The 23,982-nt window shown below is 34.3% G+C and overlaps 1 protein-coding gene across 13 annotated transcripts in view; it reads left to right on the plus strand.

The window, feature by feature from the left end:
• The window catches only part of LOC128988457 (disks large 1 tumor suppressor protein-like), a 1,201,819-nt gene that overhangs the window by 1,126,691 nt on the left and 51,146 nt on the right, over nucleotides 1–23,982 (plus strand). For all 13 annotated transcript variants that reach the window (XM_054409756.1, XM_054409751.1, XM_054409752.1 and 10 more), the window contains 2 exons: nucleotides 4,736–4,880; nucleotides 5,324–5,408. In XM_054409756.1, the coding sequence (XP_054265731.1) occupies nucleotides 4,736–4,880; nucleotides 5,324–5,408 (230 nt within the window). The remainder of the gene's footprint in view (nucleotides 1–4,735; nucleotides 4,881–5,323; nucleotides 5,409–23,982) is intronic.

Consider the following 23,982-nt stretch of genomic DNA (forward strand, 5'->3'; position numbering starts at 1 on the left):
TTATTATTGGATAACCTTCTGAAAACTTCTTTTAGCCGATCTTTGTGCTTCTCTAACGTTTTACTCACTACTCTAATGTCATCGTAAAACACCGTAACACCTGGAATGTTGTCTAGAGCTTGAGATATGAATCTTTGCCACTCAGCTGGAGCATTTTTGATTCCGAACATGAGTCTATTGACAGCATATACACCCTTATATGTGCTAATGGCCTGTACTCTGGCACTCTCGTTGTCCATGGGAATGTTTAAATACGCTTGAGAAATATCAATAGTCGAAAAATACTTACAGCCACTCATGCTCGCAAATATGTCATCCAATGTTGGAATTGGATAATGATCAGGTTCCAAGGTCTTATTAACTGATACTTTGTAATCAGCACAAAGCCGAATATCCCCGTTTGGTTTAACTATCGGTACTATAGGTGTACCCCATTGACTGTAGGTCAACTTTGAGAGAATTCCCTCCTTTTCTAACCTGTCAATTTCATCATTGACTTTATCCCTTAAAGCAAAAGGAACAGGGCGGGGTGGCAGGTAAACCGGCTTAGAGTTTGGTTTCAAACTCAAATGAGCTTCATAGTTCGGTACTTTACCCACTCCTGGTAAGAAAACATTAGGAAATTCGCTCTTAAGATTCTCTATAAACTGGTCTTTTTTATGATCTGTTTGATCTTCTGATACCTGGTTTAATGAAGGAAGCTCAATTTTGAACAACTTTAACCACTCCCTTCCAAAAATACTGTCTACGTTCCCCCGAATAACATACAGGTTGCCCACAGATATTTGATTTTCATAGCAAATTTCGACAGTTGCAAACCCTACCGGGCGAATTATTTCTCCTGTATAGGTTCTTAACGGCATTCTTGTTCTATTTAGAATCTTACCTGGAAATAATTTCTTAAACAGATGCAGCGGTATAGTACTGACCGCAGCACCAGTATCTAACTCAAAAGAGTTACGCTTATCGTCAATGGTGCAGTCTAACATAATCTTTCCCGGCCTGTTTACCATTTCAGGTTGATATGCATCATCCGAGAGCTTAGACAATTTAGTACATTTCTTCTTTCTATCCACAATGGATAACATTGACATAAAAGGTGGATTTTGACACTCACCTTCCTCTTCATACTCATTTCCTGTCGAAGCGTCATCAGCTTGTCGCATGTTTTGTTTCTTTCTCCGACAAACTTTGCTGAGATGTCCTTTCCTCTCACAATTCCAACATTTAATGTCTGCTGGAATTTCGCACGCACTTATGTGATGGTGTCCCCCACACCTGAAACATGATATTTTACTACCCTTTCCTTGCAAATATCCAGCGCTTTTCTTCCCTCGAATCTGAAATTGTTCTCCAACTTTTGATTGCAAATTTGATTCTTGGATTTTCGTTGTTTCACTTTTGATTTGCTCAAAGTTACTTGCTATTTCAAGACATTGGTTAAACGTTTTATCTTCGTGAATTTCAATTAATCTAGACAGCAATTTTCCATCATGAATGCCCGAAATAAACTGTTGCCGCAGATGAACGTCAGATGTTGATGCATTACATTTTGGACATTTAAAATCACATTTACTGGCTAAGGTTTTCAGATCTTTGGCGAAGCTGCCTACAGATTCACTCGGATTCTGGATTCGTTTAGTGAACTTATGTTGTTCTGCAATAATACTTCCCTTAGGTTCCAGTAATAATTGTAAAGCTTCACATATTTCGTCATAACTTTTATCCTCAATGTCACATGGGCTTAGATTAATTCTCAGGTCGTGAAATACTTTAGGTGTCAATAAATTGATCAAATATTGCTTCTTCTTTAATTCTGACGTGATTCCGTTTAGGTCAAAAAAGTTGTCTAGCCTTACCATGTATGAACTCCATGTCTCATTGTCTTCATCAAATTTATCAAAATTAGAACAGAAAATAGGTTGACTGGGTGTTAATATACCTTCTTCTACTAGCTCCTGGTGTCTCTCACCCTTCCTCCTCCTCATCCTCGTCGCCATTGAACAGTTTTAAATATAAAATGAAACTAACATTATGTTACATAGTTTTTACTTCCATTTCAAAATCATGAACAACACAAAAAACAAAAACAAACAAACAATTAAGTCAGCTGAAAACTATTTAAATTAATATATCTGTTTTAAGACAGTACACGTACCTAGGAAAATGAGGTTTTGCCAGCTCGAGATCGGTTTTTAAAACAAATTTTTTGAAATTATAGAGAGCTGCAAAACAAAACATAATTTTCGGCCCTAGGTACAAAATATACTGTTTCACCACACTATACCGTATTACCACTATTCACCACAATAATAATTCACACTAACAGCCAACCCTACTAGAACTTTGTGGTTTTGTGAAATATTTTGAGGAATAAGGAAAAAAAATAATAAATAGTTGCCTAAGCAGCGGTGACAATAAAACAAGTCTATTGCAATGTACATGAATACTGACAGTGTATTTAATATACATTAATTTTTCAAGTAAATAAGCAACCAGCTAGTTTTCGGCCCTAGGGAAGTAAAAACCTGCTCGGTCCCCAATTAACGATGACAGCTGGCATGGACAGCAATATGTAGCTTTCGGCCTCCAATAAACGTATGTAAAACGGCTAAAATCATCGTAGTGTGATGAAAAATGATTTGTACATTTGATTATTTCATGTCAATACAGTATTCTTATTCAAACACACTTGTTTATTATTTGAACGTTCATGTAGCCTACATTGGACCATGTTTTTTATTAGATATAAATAAGGCTGATTGTATCTTGCCTTAGTATATCACGATTATATACACTGAACATAAACCACAACATTCGAGTTTATGATTTTAATATTGATACAAAATTCCAATAAGAAGTCCAAGATTAAATTGTTGCTTAAAAATACTCACTGTTGTCAAAAACGTTTTTTAATGAAATCCTAATTGAAGATCAATATTTTTAACCAACTGAAAAATATATACAAAACCTTCTGAGAGTGTAACTATAAAAGATCCTTTGTTTCTTTCACTCGTAGAGGTAAGTCATGTTTTGAGGAGCAACGTTGTATAACATAACTTGGTAAAGTTGATGCTGTAAATAAGGTTAATTTACGGAAATCCTCAGTGGAAGCCAGGGGGAAGTGGCTGATTATATGTGTAAACTTTGTAGAGCTGAGCACTTGGCTGTCTAAACTCGCAGTCTGCGTGCATTCATTACATCAGTCCCTGAAACTCATCATCTCATGACGTCAGGCTAAGTTTTGGTACTTTCCTTGTATTATGTTTGTATCGTTCTCTCATTAATTTACCTCCAGTTAGGTTAAATTAGGTTTGTGATTGGTCGTAGTAGGTTATATTTTAATGTTTTGTTTGTATTTGGTTCTAGGCTATATTAGGTTACGTCAGATTATGTCAAGTTCAGCTAGGTCATGTAAGGTCTGGGACAGGTTAGATCTGCTGGTTTTTATACAATCAGCAAGATGGATAATTTGTACCAGTACATTATGTAATGTTGTACTGTTAATACTGTTCTATGAAATGGCGACCATACAAAGTAGGTATTTTAAGCCAAGTATGATTGGAGATGAGTGTAGGATGAGTGGCGCGATCTTGTAGTCTTGTTAGTGACTAAGGCCGACATTCCTTAGACACAGCTGTTAATTAATAGCCCATACAGCTAATGGCAACTAAGGGACCTACAGTTTATAGTGGAATCCGAACCACATTTTTGCCTTGGTAATTACGAATTGGTCTAATTATCAGTCGCGCAGTTATTGGTCTGCGGATAGTCGTAGTACTCACCAGTGCGGACGTTAATGTATTAGGTCTTGGGTTGGTAGAATTTGTTTTGGTAGGCTACGCCTAGTTACAATACTATTTTATGGTTGTTTTAAATGAATATAGTTTGGCTAAATACCTGTAGTTTGTAAAATAAGCTTGACTCGTACTTTTGATTTGCTAGAGTCAGAAAATGTATTGTTTATTGTTCAGATCATGTGTCTAGACTTTGAGAACAAAGTACCATTTTCAGGTGTCACCAAGCGATATGAATCGGGACCAAAAATGTTATAATTGTATTGGATGTAAAATAAATAAAAGAGGATCAGGCTAGAGACACGATAAATATATACTAGGGAATAATAAATTAATGGAAAAGAATTTTTAAATTAAGTGACATTCTGTAAGCTAAGTCTAAACAGCCTGTGTTTGATAGGCCAATCAAGAAGTTCCTCCTGAACAAAATTTTTACGCTCTCGTTTAGATTAAGTGCCGAGAAGATGAATTCCACTTTTTCTGCCAGGGTTTACTTGCTCAGAATGTTTTACGAAACAGTAAATGTGTCTTGTTGTGTTTTAATCCTCTTTTAAACTTTAGTTTTGTGTTAGTTTTTATAACAGAGTATTGTCTGTGTAGAATGGACGATTGATGAAGGTATCGATTCCGGGTATAATACTGTACTCATGTAATTGTGTCTTGTTATTTCTTTAAATTTGTAATTACCTTCTAGGGTGCTCAAATTATTTCAAGCACTCACTTAACAAAATTGCTGGGTGATTGATTATGTAAAAAAATCTCTATATCTATGTCTATGGTGCTCGACTACTAACCTGTGTTGCATGGTGAATTTGGATTTTAGAAGTGTGCGTAGGGACGATACCCTAAGACAAAGTGGACGGTATCCATGGACTCATAGGACGGTATACTCATAGATGCAGCAAATACACTGAATTAACCTCTGTTTGATGTTTCAGCATGGTGACAAGAACCTAGAGAATGTGACACATGAGGAGGCAGTTGCCACACTGAAGGCTACACATGAGAGAGTGGTACTGGTGGTGGGCAAACTGGACCAAGTCTACCTGCCTCCCCCACCCCTCTCAGTCAGTCCTCAGCCTTGTGAGTGCATCTTTTGTAATTCTTTTGTATAATAAAGGTAGGATTCCTTCATTACTCTAGCCGAGTGAGTGTGAAATTGCACAAGCTAAAACTGTTTAAGAAAGCGAATCTGTTATATCACAAGCAATTACTCAGTAAAAACTATTTATTGATAGTGCATTGAGAAAAATACACAAATAGAATAGTAGCACAAATTAAATTCATTTTAGAAGTACAGTATTAACTTTTCGACCAGCAATTACTAATGTTTAGATTTGTATCCTATAACAAAAAACTGATTAGAACAGATATTTTTTTTTACTCGTGCGACTCAAAGCGCAACACAGTTCTCATCATTATTGAAGACAGTTGTGGTACAAAACCACCCCTCTCTTTTGCTTCTGTACTTAATTGTAGTCGGTAATTTACTTCCAGTTTTATAACCTCTTGATTTTGTTTTCCAGCTGTCCAAAACTCTATCCACGCCTCGACCACACAACTGCAGCCCCCCACTCCCAGAGCAGTCAGTGTCGAAGATGTATCAAATAGGTGAGTCCTCTATTTGACTGCATGTTGTATGATTTGTAACTGTATCCAGTTGACGGTGGATCATGTTTAAGAAATTTCAGCTTTCATCTATTACTTCCTTAAGTGTGTGATCACAATTTAACCGTCAAATTATATTATCACTGATAATGTGAATAACTATAATGAATAGTATAGCGTATCCTATATAAAAACGATCCAAAGCGATGGTTGAATAAATTAATTATTACTACAGGTATAGGGAATTTCGGAGTTTTAATTTTTTTTTTTAGGTATCATAAATTATGATTTGCTGAGGTTCACAAAAACATATAAAAAAGTTTTTATCCAACAATCTATTCCTATCCATATAGTATTATTGTAATACGAGTAATGGTTTTACATAATTTATCTTAGAACAAGGAAAACCCTCTATCAGAGAATAATAAATTTGTCGGACAGTTACCTAACAATGTACATGTTCTATCACTGATTTGAGAAAGCAAAGTGGCCAATTCGCTCATCAGTGAGACAATGTTAACATTGTCTCACTCTAACTTTGTCTCACTCACTCCAGATTTGCAACTTGAAGGCACGAAATAGTGAGCGTGTAACATGCAGACAAGGTCGTATGCACGCGAAATACGTTGGCAGCACTGGCTGTAAATCAGCTGGTCAGCTGTTGTGGTTGTATCATTAAATGTAATATTAAAAATTCACTTCTGTGTAAAAATATGTCACGTTTCTTTACCAATTTATTTGTTTTATGGTAACTGTAGGAAAAATATAATGTGCAACTCGAGTGCAAAGTGCAATTGCCTGACTCGAGAAACCATTCCTCACTTGCCTAAGGCTCGTGAGAGAGTATTTCTCTCGAGTGAGTCAATTGCTCCCTTTGCTCACTAGTTGCACAAATAACTATTTCTTACCCCTTGGGATTTTTTTATGATTATAGAAAATAGAAAATGTACAGTAACTGAAGTTTTAGTTCAACGGTCAGGTAAAGTGCTCTAAATTTTGCTAGTTAAATCCATTGTATGCGTTTATTTGAATTGTTTGGGTACTAGAGTCTGATGATGCGGTTTCTGTCAATTATAAATGTGCTGGTTTTGGAAACCAATCATTGTAATTAAACTACAGTGCATCTCGTTGACACTAATTAGATTAAGTTGTTTCACATTGATGTTGTTTTATAACATTATCTGTAATTATCTTGATTTCTTTAATCTGGCTACACCGTCATTCCAACTAGATTATACAAAGACTCGTACTTAACATAACTAAACCGATATTTATCATGCGAACACTATATTTTCAAAAGTTCTTAAACTTTGCCTTCATGTTGAAAAATTGAATGAACCATTCAGTTTCGTTTGCCAAAGATTAAAAAAAGGTTCCACGATACTGCTATAATCAAGCTTGATTGTAGTCATGAACTTTGCTGTGCATATTCTTTGAACCAAAATGTAGCCCAAGCATTATTAAACATAATCAAAATCAGCGAATAAAAATATAATTTTAGCACATAGCTTATTCATGATTTCCATCACACCATTCCAGGATGCATGGGAACGCAGTACAACCTGCCAAGCACCTTTAACCATTAAAAATTTCCACTTAGTAACTGTGTTTGCAAACGACACTCGGACGATTTATTTACTGTTAAACCATAAGAACCGAAGGTGAATAAATCTCTTGGAGCGTTTATTCACGGAGATATTAACAATAATATTTCAAAGTGCAAATGACAGCGTGGGCTCATGGCCAACGATACCGATGATGATAAAATACCTGGACGTTGAGTTTGGTTTTTGCGCGAGTGCAACCCTTGAGAGAAATTGCCACCCTGTGCTTGACACCGGAGCACCGTGTTTTTGCCAAGTTGCGATGTAACCTCTGGAAAATAAAAACCAGGAAGGACTTAATTACCTGGGCTGTCTATTAAGGTTATGTTTGAGATGGACCATATTTTTTTCAATTTGAGAATCAGGTGAACACTTTATTCAGGTTTGTGTTACACTCCCATAGGCATTTTTCTTTTTTTTTCGATCAAAAGAACATTTTATTAAGAACAGAATTATTTTATTGTAATAATGTCTTGCATTGTCTTTACCTCGTGTGATTAAGTATAAGCCTAGTTCAATGTTTATTGTTTACCTGAATGACAATGCCAGCTCAGTCAAAATTGATATTTTAGTATTCCTCTCAATCCGCGAACAAAATTATATGAATTTAATTTACTCGCAGTAAAAATACATTTATTTTATTTACTAACTAAAACATTTAAGAAGTTTGTTTCTAAATCTAAGTCGAAGCCTTTTTTACTGTACATGATACTTTTCATTTTTTTTAGAGGAAGAGAATTAATTCAAACTTAGTAAAAGTCTGTTTAATGAGTCGATAATCCTTGGACTATGGATAAAATTGAAAAAAATACAAAATATTGAAAACATTACAAGTACAGCACTCTCTAAGTATGATTTTTGGAACATGCTTGCCGGTAGCCTCTTTAGTGATGAGTTATTACAATCAAAATCCTTTCCACTATCACAACTTTATAACAATAACAATATTGAAGATTTAATTTACTTCATTGATATCTAATCAATAAAGTAGACAAAAAAATCTTCTTTTTTCTTTTGTATTGAAAGTATAATATGTATAATTTAATAAAATTAAAATTGCAATAGGTTTTCCGAACTCTCAATATATATTTTGAGTTAGGTTGATGCTAGGGTACGCTGTGTTAGATATCACAACAAATCAGCGACTCAGAGGCGATGTATCGGGAATTTATCGAACTGGAAGATGGATCAAGAGCTTGTTTGGAGTTTCCAAGTAAAAGTGTATTAAGGTCGGGTTAACGGGGAGTAGCAAGGAGTTTATCAAGTCTTGTTAGAACCCGTCTCCCTTGAGGCATGCTGGTTTCAACTTGTCGAAATTTCTTTAGAAAAACATAGGCCCTAACTATTAAATTAGTAAAGAATGTGACTTGATTGAAAAAGTCTACAAACACCGTTATACATATGTTTTTGCTTACTGCAAAAAGTGTTCTGCTATGCTTTGTCTCAGATTAAATGCTGTTTAAGAAAATTTCAATCCAAGAAACCTTTTAGAATTTTGGTAATTCCTCTATTGGTTGATAGTTTCCTTTAATGATAATTAATTGGTGTGTTAGTCCAACTCATCATCGAGAATGTATATTTTTTGTTACAAAAAAAATAACCAAAAATAAGCTGTTTTTTGTTATAGAAACAAATTTTAAAATAATTGTAATAATATTCATAACTATTATAATATTTTTTGTTATCATGTTCATTTTAAATTTTGGGATTAACTTTGTTTTATTCTTAACATGACACATTCTTACATTTTATGTGTATTTTTTTAATAGATCTATAATCTGTAACCCTAAAATTGTATGTATTTATCTAGTTTTCATGTTAACTATATTGCAGTTTTTGGTCAAAATTTTTTAATAAGTTCTCTTTTATATAAATTTACTGCAAACTTTTTAAATTCTAAGATGTAGAAAATATTTGTGTTATATTTTTATGCACCCATACACTACGCCATTCATCTTTATACTTATTTTTAAACTCTTCAGTAATTAATAAATAGAACGCTACAATCAGCGAGCGTAGCGTACTATCAGACTAATCAGGTGCCTTCAATATTGTGTTTACTATTTGCTTCACACTCGTGTTCTGCTGTGTACCAATATCCTAGTTGCAGGAAACTCTGGTAAACTAATTTTTAACACTGTATTTTTTTTACCACTTTATTTAAAACGTGATTTAATTTATTCTTATTTCTTAAATCTTTTCATCATAATATTTTTCTTACTTTCACGATTCTTTTTTTATATCAGAAAAACTGGTAACATGTACTAGTACCTTTACCAAACTAAAAAAAATTCAATAAATAATTTAAAAAAAATTAAACCGTTTAACTTAACAAGAAAATCATTGATTAAACTTTTCATCAGCCTAGAGCTACTTAAAGTGGTAACAACTATGTCGCGCTGTATTCATCTCCGTATCATTTACTAGTAATCAACCCGGTTCCATTGATCGCTGTGATTGGTCGATCGTGGATCACAACATACCTGTAGTGTAGGTAGACAGAGTATTTGGTTAACTGACAGCCGTGTTTTGTCCGATCAAAGCATTGATTGTGGCTTTCAAACAAATGAGCCCCTCTCCATCAGAGACCTCTCAATCGCTCACAGGTTGCTCCGAGTTCACCGGTCCATGTTGTGTATTTGTTTGGCCTTGTTTGTACACTGGGCTTGATTGATATGTTTAAGCTAATTAGATGTATGCTATTCATCTAATTCAACAGAGTTCAACAATAAAGTTAGATTGCTAATTCAAAACCTTGTTATATATTTATTGCATGGCTGTTTTTTTTTTGTTTTTTTTACTTGGATATGAAGTTTTGTGTAACTGGGTTTTTTTTCTGATTAAAGTAAAAACCACTAAAACAAATAGGGCTGAAATTTTACACGTGTCCTTTAAATTCTCTTGAGCTGTGGTACTATAGATTCTTAAAATAAAACTTAAATTACTTAAACTTATACTTTAAGTTCTGTAGGCAATAGATGTTTAATGATTGTTTGGTTTTATTTTTTACACAAACAATTTGTTTGAGGATGAATTTAAATATTTATCAATCAAAAATGTTCAAATTGAAACAAAAGTGCTGTTTGATGAAAAATTATGATATGATTAAACAGTTGTATAAATATTTAATATTTGTCAGACAACATTGTAATAAAAATAAAAATCAGTTCAGTTTATAACTAGAAAACAAATTTACTATTTTCAATTTTGTAATTGATTTTCTCTGGGCCTGGGGGGGTGGTTCAGCATTGTTTATGTTATTTTATTTATGTCCATAAAGCTGTTTTTTTAATATTCCTGCCAAGCTATAAGAATTAATAATTACAACATAAAATATTGTTTATTGATTGATATTCAAACACATTCTCTCTCTCTCCATTTGTAATTTTAATATATAACGCTATTTCAAAATACCACGTAGGAGATTTATTTGGAAATATTTCTTTTTGTACTTGAATTCTTCTTGTGGATTTTGCAAAAACAACAAGTTTATATTCTACTTTGACATTTAGTTTTTTTTTCCACCATATTTTAGTAACATTTTTGAAATAGTTCTTTTCCTTTATTTTCAAAAAATATTGCTCTGATGTGTTTTAATGTATCAACAATAGTTTGAAGAGCGAATTTCCCATATAGTACCGTAGCACTCATGGTAAGACCTGGACCCGGGACCAATTTACTTTTTGTTTTGAGGTACGTAGAGCCCAAAAACACCATCCGTTTGATTTCATATATTTATATATTATATGTGTGTGTGTGTCCGTTAGCTTGATTTAACTCAAGCAAATATGATCCGATTTTGAAAAATGTTGATACAATAATTTAGTATTCGAATAAGTTCAAGAACCAGCATGATCCGACTATGGGAACGGTGGTTTATGGGGTAAAAATTGGTTTTCCCCATTTTTGACCCTAAAAACATCGGTGGGGCACACGGGAGGGACTAAGGCTAACATATCTTGTAGTGTCAGCGTTCGCCACTAGGACTGCTAAGTTGAAAAAATTTAAATTAATTTTTTATTTTTTGTTATAAAATTAACTTTTTAATTATAAAATATTGTTTTAAAGTTATAAAATAAATTTTTAATTTTTAAAATTAAACTGTCATAACATAACCTAACCAACCAGACTTGCTGATAATATAAAAACTATATAAGATAAAAATCTAATTAATGATTACTTATAATTTTTAATTAATTATAAAATTAATTTTAAAATTTAGTATTATAAAATTTAACTGTCATAACCTAACCTAACCAACCAAACTTGCTGATATGAAAAATTTGTTGACAAAAAGTTAATGCTGCCATCGGGTTTCGAACCCCGGACCTCCTGAACAGCAATCCGAAACGCTACCAACTATGCCACGAACGCCGCTGAAATCACATAGTTTCGTTACGGTAATCGTGTCGCCTCAAGAGAAGACAATAACCACTAGAGATATGACGTCATTACACATTTAGCCTTAGTCCCTTCCGTGTGCCCATTCCCTAAAAACATAGAATTTTGCAATTTCTTTCCAAACCATTTTGTAGAGCTCAAAAAACAAATAATGAAGTATATGGAAGCGTTGTTATGCGCCTAAGAGTTACGGAGAAAATTACAAAGAATTGTAAATTTAAAATTCCCATGTTATTCTTACGGAGAATAAGTAGGCTAAGTTGTAGTTTGCTTGTTTATGAACATATTTTGATCAAATTTGGAAAATGCATTTATTTCATACTAAGCTATTAACATTTTACAAAAAAAAAACTTTTACCCTCCCTGTTGCAGCAAACCTAAGTACTTGTTAAACTAATGCTATTTAAATAGGGAATAAATGTGATATTTTTAAGGAGATATTGTGTAAATCCAATCAGGCAAATGGAAATTCGCTTAGTCTGCAGGTTTGCTGTGACGGGGGTATTGTAGATTTGAAAAAGTATATCTAGAACATTTTAAAACTCTGTATATGTTAATTATAAGATTATCGAGAGGAACATTTTTGTATGCAATTTGTCTGTGGATTATTTTTAAATGATTAAGAAAAACATTGAAAACTACCATTTTACAGACCTAATCCCACTCTCCCATTGTACAATTAACTCTCAAATGTGTATTTGTATACCAAACAATATGTAAACGTATCAGACACATTGAATTGAGTGGGATACTTCTACTTTGGAGGTATGATGGGGCCAAAGGCACTACACTATTTGTGAAATTTATCTCTCCGATACTGACGATACTCCATGGCTATGTTCAACCCCACATTGATCATCTACCCGGTTTACAGTTCAATATCGGCTATACTGATGGCGGATATAAACAGCGTTTACTGATATCGCACGTTACCCTTTGTAGGGCAACTCAGTGCTGTATCTGGCCAATACAACTTTGTGGTTACGTCCATGTTGCATCGCAAGTTTAATTGACAATCTGGTCGTTCAAATGGGTGCAATCAGTTTGGTTGTTTTATTAGCCTGTTTGAGGATTGCAGTTTGCATGTACATTGTGTGTAATCTGTTTTGACGTACAGAGTTAATTTAAATTTGGGTGCATTTAATTTCTGTTGTTAAATTCATTATGGGTTTAAGTTCAAAGTATGGGGTTCAACTAGATTTAAGGAACATTTACCAAGAAAGAACTCCAAATCAGCTTTTGCCAACCATATCATTGATTCAAACCATAGTTATACCGATATACAAACAAATTTAGAAGTAATGCATACTTGTCATAAAAGTAAATACATGGACACCATCGAAGAATTTGAGATTTACCGAGCAGCTAAAGTACATCCAAACCATATTTTAAACGAACAACTCTCATTCCAGTCAAACATTATTTATAATACCGCCATTCACATCCTGGAACAAGACCAAAGAAAAGGTCCTGATAAGAGAAGTGAGGACGGGGGGGCTACCGTCTACAACACACGTCAGTCATGACTTGCCTTCTACCGGCGCCGGACCCCGTGTGTAATGTCTTTAATGTATTGGCCAAGTTTAAATGTTTTTTTCGTACCGTTCGTGTGTTTTGTGTTTTTTCGGTGTGTTAAATTGACGACCTTCACGTAAGGAAAATGTTTTAACTTTTTGTGACCTTCACCTGATGATGTGCTCCACGAGCACGAAACTGCAGTAGTGACAAACTACGCAAGGACCATATTGACAGAGGTAAATTAAACCATTATTATTGTTGCTGTATGGTCCAGAGGCTACCCATCATGACATTATGGGTTTACTTAGGACAATTCATAAATGACAAAAAAACTATTTTAAGGCACTTTCAAAAGCGATATCTTGAAACTTTCCAGTGAAAAACTTCTAATCTTAGTTTTCTTTCTTTGTACAAAATATTGCTTTGTATTTTTACTAAATTTGTTGATATTAGGTGAATATTATTTTCAATTATTTACTCCGCTAGTGTTGTGTGAGCAAATACACCGTCCAATTAAACTGAGATATTTCAACAGATTAAACATTCTTCAAATAACAGTCGTAATTAACAAATCTCACACAACATTAGTGGGAATCATAAAGTAATAGTCAAAATTTAATAAGAGAAGATTACACAACCAATTAATAGCATACAGATTTGATTGTGGTTGTAACTGGAGCCAATTAAAATACACCGTCGAGGTTTATATTATTCAATAATAGATTTCTGTGAATTTCATGGTTTTTAGTATCATCATCAGAAATACTTTATTCATGATTTACAAAATGGTGCTAATAATATTGTCAATTCCCTTAAATATTAAACCAAAGTACTCATTTTAAGAGCTGAATGATTTGTAATCACTTTTCTTTTTAAATTTCAATCTCTTTAGATTATTTTTTACTGTCACAAGATCTTTTGGCGGAGAGTAAAAGAACCTATTACATGCAGTAGTAGGTTCTTCATTACACAGAACTCTAGAACAGAAATAGCTAGTGATTATTATCTTATTTTTCCACACCTGAATGCCATTGGTGAGAATCGCATTACCCATCCTCCCTGTGAATTGGTACCAAAGATGAAAAATTTACTACTTTCAAGCTCCATATCTCGCTTAGTATTCAAACTAAAATTTTTTTTTTATAAATTTGTACCTCTAATTTTTTGTACAATTGAACAATAACAAAAAATCAGACATGAAAATTTTTTACCAAACGCCCTTAGTTCCTATTCCACGTCCATTCTTTGTTTTCATCATTTATGTAATACTTTTTATTTACCCATACCAGTATATCTAAAGTATTAGACAGATTAGCTATATCTCGGATGAAAAGGATGTACTGTGATTGTTTAAATCAATACAACTACTTTAAATCTCATTATAACAGTGGGTGAGAAGCTGTCGAGTAAAGTAATGTGGAAGTGTTGATATCTCACCTGGCTAGTGTGAGTGAGTGAGTGAGTGTGAGGAAGTGAGGCTCCCACATGGAATATTAATCAGTATCAGGGCTTGAGTAAGTCTATAGTGAAGGCCGAGCAGTGGGCCAGCTTGGCAAGCCCACCAGTCAGTTTGTGTCGTAGTTGCTGTCAGTATGGTGTTTGTGTAGTTACTGTTGTGTAGTTTGTGTTGTGTTTTGGTCTCGCCATGGTCAGATGGTGTGTCAATGCCGGTGACCGTTCTTCCGTGTTTCTCGGCGGGTAATTATAAATTTTTAAATGGTTTTCAGTAATTTCAATAATTTATTTACAATATGGATCAAACTTGTTTGTAGGTAGAATTAGAAAATCATAAATAGCAATGATTAATATTTTTGAGAAAATAGTGCATATTTGTATATTTACCATTTCTAAGACAATTTGTGGTATACTCTTATTTTTAACAGTGTGTTCAGTGTGAAATTTAATTATAAACTGTAATTTTAACTTATTTTCATTAATTAGTAATTATTTAACTTACTTTTAACTGTATTACTGTAAAGTTACCTTCAATCGAAACAATATTATACTCATGAGGTTGACACTGACTGCTGTTTGTGTAGACTGTAGATAGTGTTTTGTTGTTTACTAATTTTATTTATTGTCGTTAAACTAACTTAAAATCTAATTAAATGTATATAGCAATGTTTTTGCTTGTCCTGCGGAATTTCAACTAAGGAGTAAAGCACAAGTTCTGAAATCAATCGAAAAATAAAAAGAAACATTTTGTTGACATCCACTCAAATCTTCACTAACAGATCAAATGAGGCTGCAGATTTTCATCGGAATGAGTAAGAAGTCATTAGTAAGACTTAGGGTAATAGTAATCATGTTTTAAAAATATTTTTATATACTTGTACAATTTACTTATAGCTTGGATATAATAAGTTGTAAAAAAGTGAATCTGGAATCTACTGTGACTAATATCTAATATTACCTCTAACCCACTTAAGTTTTTCCATCTTGGTTTTCCAAGATTGAGTTATCCTCCGTCCTGGGATTTAGCTTATTTTTCTCCATTAATTGGGTTTAAGCAGCCAATCAGCGCCCTACGTAATTCCATTACTTGATTCCCATCTTCCTTATTTTCCGTCTTTTTATTATTGAATTGGATCTCTATTTTATGATTAAAATTAGAAGGTTTCTGGAAAAGTACCAAAACATATTCATTGGTGCATTAAAGCTAGTATTAGCTTGAACGTAACGCTTTTCTTTAAAATTTAAAGGGTTTTTATAGGTGAATATTTAAACTAAATACTTATACATGAATATACAGAGATTGTTAGCTAATAGTAGGAATTGAAATTTGTGCAAATAAAATATAAATGCAACTATAATAAGGTATTTCAGTTCTAATAAGACATTTTTGTATCATATGCATTCATTAATATTTAACTGTCTTTCTTTCAAACTAAAAAATCACATTAAATACAGCAGGAAACCCCCTCCCCAAATATTTATATTAAAGAGCAGGATATCACACACAATTTATTCCTTGAAAGGAACCTAATCCTGTCATAAAAAAAGGATTTGGCAGATTTTTCACAGGATATTGTGCAGAATAAAGATGAAAGTGTAATCATCCGCCCATTCGACGGCATAAAGAGATTGATATCCTATAAGTAAATAATGGAATCAAGTTGGATCTTGAACTGGTGCGATTTTTCCCACCGTCTAAGTTTTGACAGTGAACAAAGCTTTGAGGCCATAATCGGATTGTTGGATACAAAAGGAAGACGAGTTCTGATTTACCGTAGGATGTCTCATTGTTTTATGTACTGTAAAAATAAACTGTTTTTTTTCTGTAAACAGATAACTTATCCAAAATCATATGTCCCAGTTTACCTAAGTGGTTTCTGACATATATAAATTTTCTAAAAGTTATAGTATAAGTGTTTAGTTTTTAATTTATAGTTTTGTATTACTGTTTATATTTTAACTAAATAAAAATACCTGAATGAAAAAAAAACAGTTGGCACTCGATAATTCGACTCTTTACAGTCCGACACACTTGTAATCAGACCACACTATTGAGTCAGCTGTCTCCAGAGTTCTGGAATTTTATTTGTATTTTTTATTCCATAAACATTTCCAAAACTAATTAATTTTAACCCCAAGTCATTTATTGAAGAGTAAGTTTATGGTAAGGAGATTTATTCATATTAATTCTGGTTGGCTTTTTAATTTTTTAAATATACTTGGTAATAGTTCATGGATATTAATTATATTCGTGAGAGCCACAGCTCCAAAATTGATTTGTACACTAATTGGGGTCCACAAATTTTCAAGTGAACGTCCCCAAGTCAGGGCAGGCTCAAGCTTAGATTTTCTGACTGGTATTGTAATTAACTTTGTCTCACAGTTAAAGGGAATTGTCTCGTGGAGTTATTTATTGTGATATGTTTTCCCTCTTTGTAAAACGCCATCAAATTATTCCATGAAAGAGAAATCTGCATGATGCTACTGTCTTACAGAATTTTCTCTTTTGTGCAACTGGTGATTTATTGTTTATTGATTGTGATCTTTATTCATTACAAAGGATTTTATACTTGAAGAAATATTGGTTTATGATTCATCTTTTACACTGTTATTAGAGGGGAATTCTTAAAGGAGTGTTGGACAGTTCAGATCCATGGTTTTAGAAACTTGCCATAATCAGGTGTGCTTAACAGATACGTCTATGAAAACCCTAATGATCAAGGACCTGGGACCAGAGTTTAACCATCTAAAAGCTGACTTTTCCTAAATCTTTAGATTTTAATTACTCAGCAACTCAGATGTAAAATGTTGTACAAACCTTTACCACTATTGAGTTTGGGAGACAATGCAATGAATGGAAGCTTATTAATATTGAAAATTTATTACTAGTAAATTTGTATTGCACAAGTGTAAAATATTCTCTAAAGCATTTCCCCTTGTGAATTTCAACCTTAGGATACAATAAATAAGATAGCAACCAACCCTAAACTATGTGACCATAGACTTTTAGTTTAGGTCTACTAAGCAGGTAATAAAATTGCAAGTTTATTTTCCAAGAATTTTAATAAATTTAATTAAGCATTATTCTATTATTTCACTTTAATAATACTATTATAATACTTAAAAAATTTAGTTTTCAGCTAAGTATTGATATTATTAAAGTTTTTTTTATAATGAACAAATTATGAATATGGGATTGAAAATTCTGAGTACAATAGAAACACTGTGGGAATATTCTGGGCCAAAATAGGGTGAAATAACAAACATGAGGTTGTGTTGAGATGAAAGTCATCATGTGTGTTGTGTGATGCTGAGAGTGCAGTTCACTTGTGATGGAAGTACTTTGATCATGCTAAACACACAGTGTCAACTACCATACTTGGGTTAGGCTGTAGATTGGCTCATGATAGTGGATGACATAACAAACACGAGGTTGTGTTGAGATGAACGTCATCACGTGTGTTGTGTGATGCTGAGAGTGCAGTTCACTTGTGATGGAAGTACTTTGATCATGCTAAACACACAGTGTCAACTACCATACTTAGGTTAGGCTGTAGATTGGCTCATGATAGTGGATGACATAACAAACACGAGGTTGTGTTGAGATGAACGTCATCATGTGTGTTGTGTGATGCTGAGAGTGCAGTTCACTTGTGATGGAAGTACTTTGATCATGCTAAACACACAGTTTCATCTATCATACTTGGGTTAGGCTGTAGATTGGCTCAGGATAGTGGATGACATAACAAACATGAGGTTGTGTTGAGATGAACGTCATCACGTGTGTTGTGTGATGCTGAGAGTGCAGTTCACTTGTGATGGAAGTACTTTGATCATGCTAAACACACAGTTTCATCTATCATACTTGGGTTAGGCTGTAGATTGGCTCAGGATAGTGGATGACATAACAAACATGAGGTTGTGTTGAGATGAAAGTCATCATGTGTGTTGTGTGATGCTGAGAGTGCAGTTTACTTGTGATGGAAGTACTTTGATCATGCTATACACACAGTTTCATCTATCATACTTGGGTTAGGCTGTAGATTGGCTCAGGATAGTGATTGACATAACAAACATGAGGTTGTGTTGAGATGAAAGTCATCATGTGTGTTGTGTGATGCTGAGAGTGCAGTTCACTTGTGATGGAAGTACTTTGATCATGCTAAACACACAGTTTCATCTATCATACTTGGGTTAGGCTGTAGATTGGCTCAGGATAGTGATTGACATAACAAACATGAGGTTGTGTTGAGATGAAAGTCATCATGTGTGTTGTGTGATGCTGAGAGTGCAGTTCACTTGTGATGGAAGTACTTTGATCATGCTAAACACACAGTTTCATCTATCATACTTGGGTTAGGCTGTAGATTGGCTCAGGATAGTGGATGACATAACAAACATGAGGTTGTGTTGAGATGAAAGTCATCATGTGTGTTGTGTGATGCTGAGAGTGCAGTTTACTTGTGATGTAAGTACTTTGATCATGCTAAACACACAGTTTCATCTATCATACTTAGTTAGGGTGTAGATTGGTTCAGGATAGTGGATGACATAACAAACATGAGGTTGTGTTGAGATGAACGTCATCACGTGTGTTGTGTGATGCTGAGAGTGCAGTTCACTTGTGATGGAAGTACTTTGATCATGCTAAACACACAGTTTCATCTATCATACTTGGGTTAGGCTGTAGATTGGCTCAGGATAGTGATTGACATAACAAACATGAGGTTGTGTTGAGATGAAAGTCATCATGTGTGTTGTGTGATGCTGAGAGTGCAGTTCACTTGTGATGGAAGTACTTTGATCAAGCTAAACACACAGTTTCATCTATCATACTTGGGTTAGGCTGTAGATTGGCTCAGGATAGTGGATGACATAACAAACATGAGGTTGTGTTGAGATGAACGTCATCATGTGTGTTGTGTGATGCTGAGAGTGCAGTTCACTTGTGATGGAAGTACTTTGATCATGCTAAACACACAGTTTCATCTATCATACTTGGGTTAGGCTGTAGATTGGCTCAGGATAGTGGATGACATAACAAACATGAGGTTGTGTTGAGATGAAAGTCATCATGTGTGTTGTGTGATGCTGAGAGTGCAGTTCACTTGTGATGGAAGTACTTTGATCATGCTATACACACAGTTTCATCTATCATACTTGGGTTAGGCTGTAGATTGGCTCAGGATAGTGATTGACATAACAAACATGAGGTTGTGTTGAGATGAAAGTCATCATGTGTGTTGTGTGATGCTGAGAGTGCAGTTCACTTGTGATGGAAGTACTTTGATCATGCTAAACACACAGTTTCATCTATCATACTTGGGTTAGGCTGTAGATTGGCTCAGGATAGTGATTGACATAACAAACATGAGGTTGTGTTGAGATGAAAGTCATCATGTGTGTTGTGTGATGCTGAGAGTGCAGTTCACTTGTGATGGAAGTACTTTGATCATGCTAAACACACAGTTTCATCTATCATACTTGGGTTAGGCTGTAGATTGGCTCAGGATAGTGGATGACATAACAAACATGAGGTTGTGTTGAGATGAAAGTCATCATGTGTGTTGTGTGATGCTGAGAGTGCAGTTTACTTGTGATGTAAGTACTTTGATCATGCTAAACACACAGTTTCATCTATCATACTTAGTTAGGGTGTAGATTGGTTCAGGATAGTGGATGACATAACAAACATGAGGTTGTGTTGAGATGAAAGTCATCATGTGTGTTGTGTGATGCTGAGAGTGCAGTTTACTTGTGATGGAAGTACTTTGATCATGCTAAACACACAGTTTCATCTATCATACTTAGTTAGGGTGTAGATTGGCTCAGGATAGTGGATGACATAACAAACATGAGGTTGTGTTGAGATGAAGGTCATCATGTGTGTTGTATGATGCTGAGAGTGCAGTTTACTTGTGATGGAAGTACTTTGATCATGCTAAACACACAGTTTCATCTATCATACTTGGGTTAGGCTGTAGATTGGCTCAGGATAGTGGATGACATAACAAACATGAGGTTGTGTTGAGATGAAAGTCATCATGTGTGTTGTGTGATGCTGAGAGTGCAGTTCACTTGTGATGGAAGTACTTTGATCAAGCTAAACACACAGTTTCATCTATCATACTTGGGTTAGGGTGTAGATTGGCTCAGGATAGTGGATGACATAACAAACATGAGGTTGTGTTGAGATGAAAGTCATCACGTGTGTTGTGTGATGCTGAGAGTGCAGTTCACTTGTGATGGAAGTACTCGCTTGCCTCTTGACTACGGAATGTTGATCTTCTATCAGGTTCTTACAGAATAGCTAGGTGGAAACAATACTGTCACTGTGTCTTGTTCTGTGGTCTATGGTTTTGTTTCTTAATTTTTTTTCACTGAGAACTTTTTTTTGCCTGTCTACATCATTTCCCCTTGTATGTATTTTTTTTAGAAGGGGCCCAGTCCCGATTTCTGGTCTTGATTTTTAAATCTAAAGTGTACTTATATTTATGTAGGTTAATTATTTGATAGCCCAGTTACAAATTTATCGGTCAAAAATCGATCTCTATTGTAATCTAAAACAATATTGCACTTAATATGTACGCATGTATCTTTGTGTACAACCATTGAGGTTACAACGTAACAAGTATCTTTAGCCGAGCTTCAAAGATACTTGAAGAGTGAGACACTACTACGGGACGCAGAAGAGAATAATGTGGTTGTTTAAATCTACTGCGGTGAACAGTTACACACCCATCATTGAACCAACTAATCCCAACTGTACAGTTTCGTTTTTTCTGTTCTTTTAGTGCAATTCAATCGTCAAAGTAGCAGAATATAATCGGTAACTTTGTATAAGTGTGAAAAGGTAAATTAAAAATAGAGGAAATATAAACATTGTGTGGTTTTTTACTTCCAATAGCGATATTCAATAACGTTTTACTTGTTAGTGTGTCGATCTACTGCAAATCTTTCAGAAAATTTTGATACAAATAACTGTTTGTTTTCTGTTGAAGTGAATATTAAAATAATATTTTTTTTATGCTTGATAACATAAGAGCCACCCGCAGGTGCTGTACTTAGATAGGCAATTAGTCCGAAAATCAGAGATGCGGAACTATTTTTATCAGTTCGACAGAAAATGCTCGACCCTACGTAAATACATGATTAAGTTGTTACTGCATCCACAATCGCTCCAATTGTGACTTATAAACCTGACCTAGAGCCCAAATTAGACGTAGTTCATCACATTTACAAAAAATTCTTACAATCGCATTAGCTTTAACGAAACCCAACTCATATTCTATACAAAAAGTTAAAACAAACCGAAACCGGATCTTTTGAAGTCCGCGAAGTTTGTGTCTTGCGATTGAAAAGAAACAATGAAGCCGTTAATTGTCCAGTGTTGATAGAGCGGAGGCTGGCGTTTACCCCCCCTCCCCCCCCCCCGTGGGAATTTTCGACATATACATTTTTTGGTTTGTATTGACATGTACTTTAAGGTTTTAGGTGTTTGCCACTTGTGAATTACAGCATGTTCCGGAAAACACGTAAATATCATGAATATATATATTTAAAAAAAATTGTTTTTCTTTAGCGAGTTCGTTTGGCTCTACAACCCGACCGATTTTCATGATTGAGGTCTCAAATTGAAGGTATTAACGCACAGATTTCACATCAAGCATCGGCATATAGTTGCCTACAGTCTTACTCGGCTTATACGTAAACAACATTTTCCCCATGTATTTCTTATGGGAGTTAAATTTGGTTTTTCTTTTCCGAGTTCGTTTGGCTCTTCTACCCACCCGATTTTCATTATCGAGGTCTCAAATTAAAGGTATGCACGCACAGATTTCACATCAAGCATCAGTATATAGTTATCAACAGTCCCACTCGGCTTATACGTAAATTAAATTTACCCCCCATGTATTTCTAAAGGGAGTTAAATTTGTTTTTTTTTCTTTTCCGAGTTTCTTTGGCTCTTCTACACGTCCGATCTCCATGAATGAGGTCTTAAATTGGTAGTATGCACACATATATTTCACATCAAGCATCATCGTATATTTATCTACTTTATTACTCGACCAAAAAACATAGGTTTGATATATTTTTTAATTCGTATTTCAATTTAAATTGTACAGTATTTTACCGTTTGTAATTATATAACCCTATATATTTTGGTCTAAGAACCTTCAGTAAAATACAGGCTTGCATTTAAGATATTAGTTAGTTATTCAAATCGGACGGTTTTCAAGCAAACGCAAGGTGAACATCCAACATAAAAAAAAATTATAAGGTTTTTCTATGATTGAATATCAATAGCTCCAGTATTGTTTAAGTTTTTTTATATGTTTTAGACTCAAAATAATCAGTCAATTGTAGGCTTTAATTTGAGCTATTGATCGTTTGATCGTTTGAATCAGTTAAGTTTAAGATACTGTATTACACAATAAAAAATAATCAATTTGATTATTTCTCGGATATGATATTTATTTTAACGCCGCAGTGCAGCATGGGTCCTTTAGTATAGATTTTTTAGTTTGTTTTGATTTGATTAGTTGATTCCTGTGCGTAGGACGGGCCCACAGCAAGTTAGAATTAAAAAATGCAAGTATGGTGAAGTCATCAGATTGTTCTCAGTTTGAACTCTCAGTTTTCATGCAAGCAAATGAAATGAAACGAAGTGAGCAAAGTATTTTGCAAGTACTGTACTTGATGCTTTTGAACAATGCATTATTCTGCTTGAAGTTGAAAACTGTGATCAGAATTCTTAGATGGTCTGTTTATCAGCTGGAAGACCTGTACCCGAATCAGTGGAAGACAATTTACTCAATGTAGATAATCTAGGGAAAGCTGCATGCAAACAGATTAGTTGAGATAAGAGCAATAAAAAATATTTTTCTGGAGTTTTACTGCTGTCCCAAGAACGTGATATTAACCTTGAGAAGCTGATGACATACCCATTAGATCCAGTACCATGGGCATCAGCCACTGTCGATGGATGCCCAACCAAAACAGAAAAGGCCAAACTGCTCCATGCTTTGGAGAACAAGGGTATAGATGAACCTCTCAAGATTGAATAATGTATGTTTGTAATTGACGGTATGGCTTACTTTTAGGTTCTTACTAATATTCCAGAAACCTCTGGTGAACTAGCACAGATTGCCTTCAGCAGGATATACTTTATTGCGGATACCTATTTAGATGTAAGTATTAAAACATTGAAAGAGAGAAAAGGATTTGGAGAAACGTTCTTAATGAGATGTCCAAAATCAAGATCCCACGGGATTGGAAAAAAATCCTAGCTAATGGTAAAAATAAAGAACAATGGGTTAACATGCTAAATAATGAATGGTCTCAGCACAAATATTCATAAATTCAAACAAGCTTCAATACACGTTTCTAGGGTAACGTAAGGTTGTTTTTGGTGATATTTTGAAATTCACCCCCCACCCACAAACAGGGTTGACATTTTTTCAATGGCAACCCATATCAATCGGCACATTATTTTAAAGAGATTTAAAAAAATAAAATTATTGCCGCAAATCCGATTTTGATACGAGGAAAACAAAGTTTTAGACGTTAATTTTACTGGAACCTTACATTCCAGTAAA

The sequence above is a fragment of the Macrosteles quadrilineatus genome, unplaced genomic scaffold (genome assembly GCF_028750875.1).
Source record: "Macrosteles quadrilineatus isolate MER2022 unplaced genomic scaffold, UCM_ALF_1.0 Scaffold_3__2_contigs__length_128488019, whole genome shotgun sequence".
NCBI lineage: Eukaryota > Metazoa > Arthropoda > Insecta > Hemiptera > Cicadellidae > Macrosteles > Macrosteles quadrilineatus.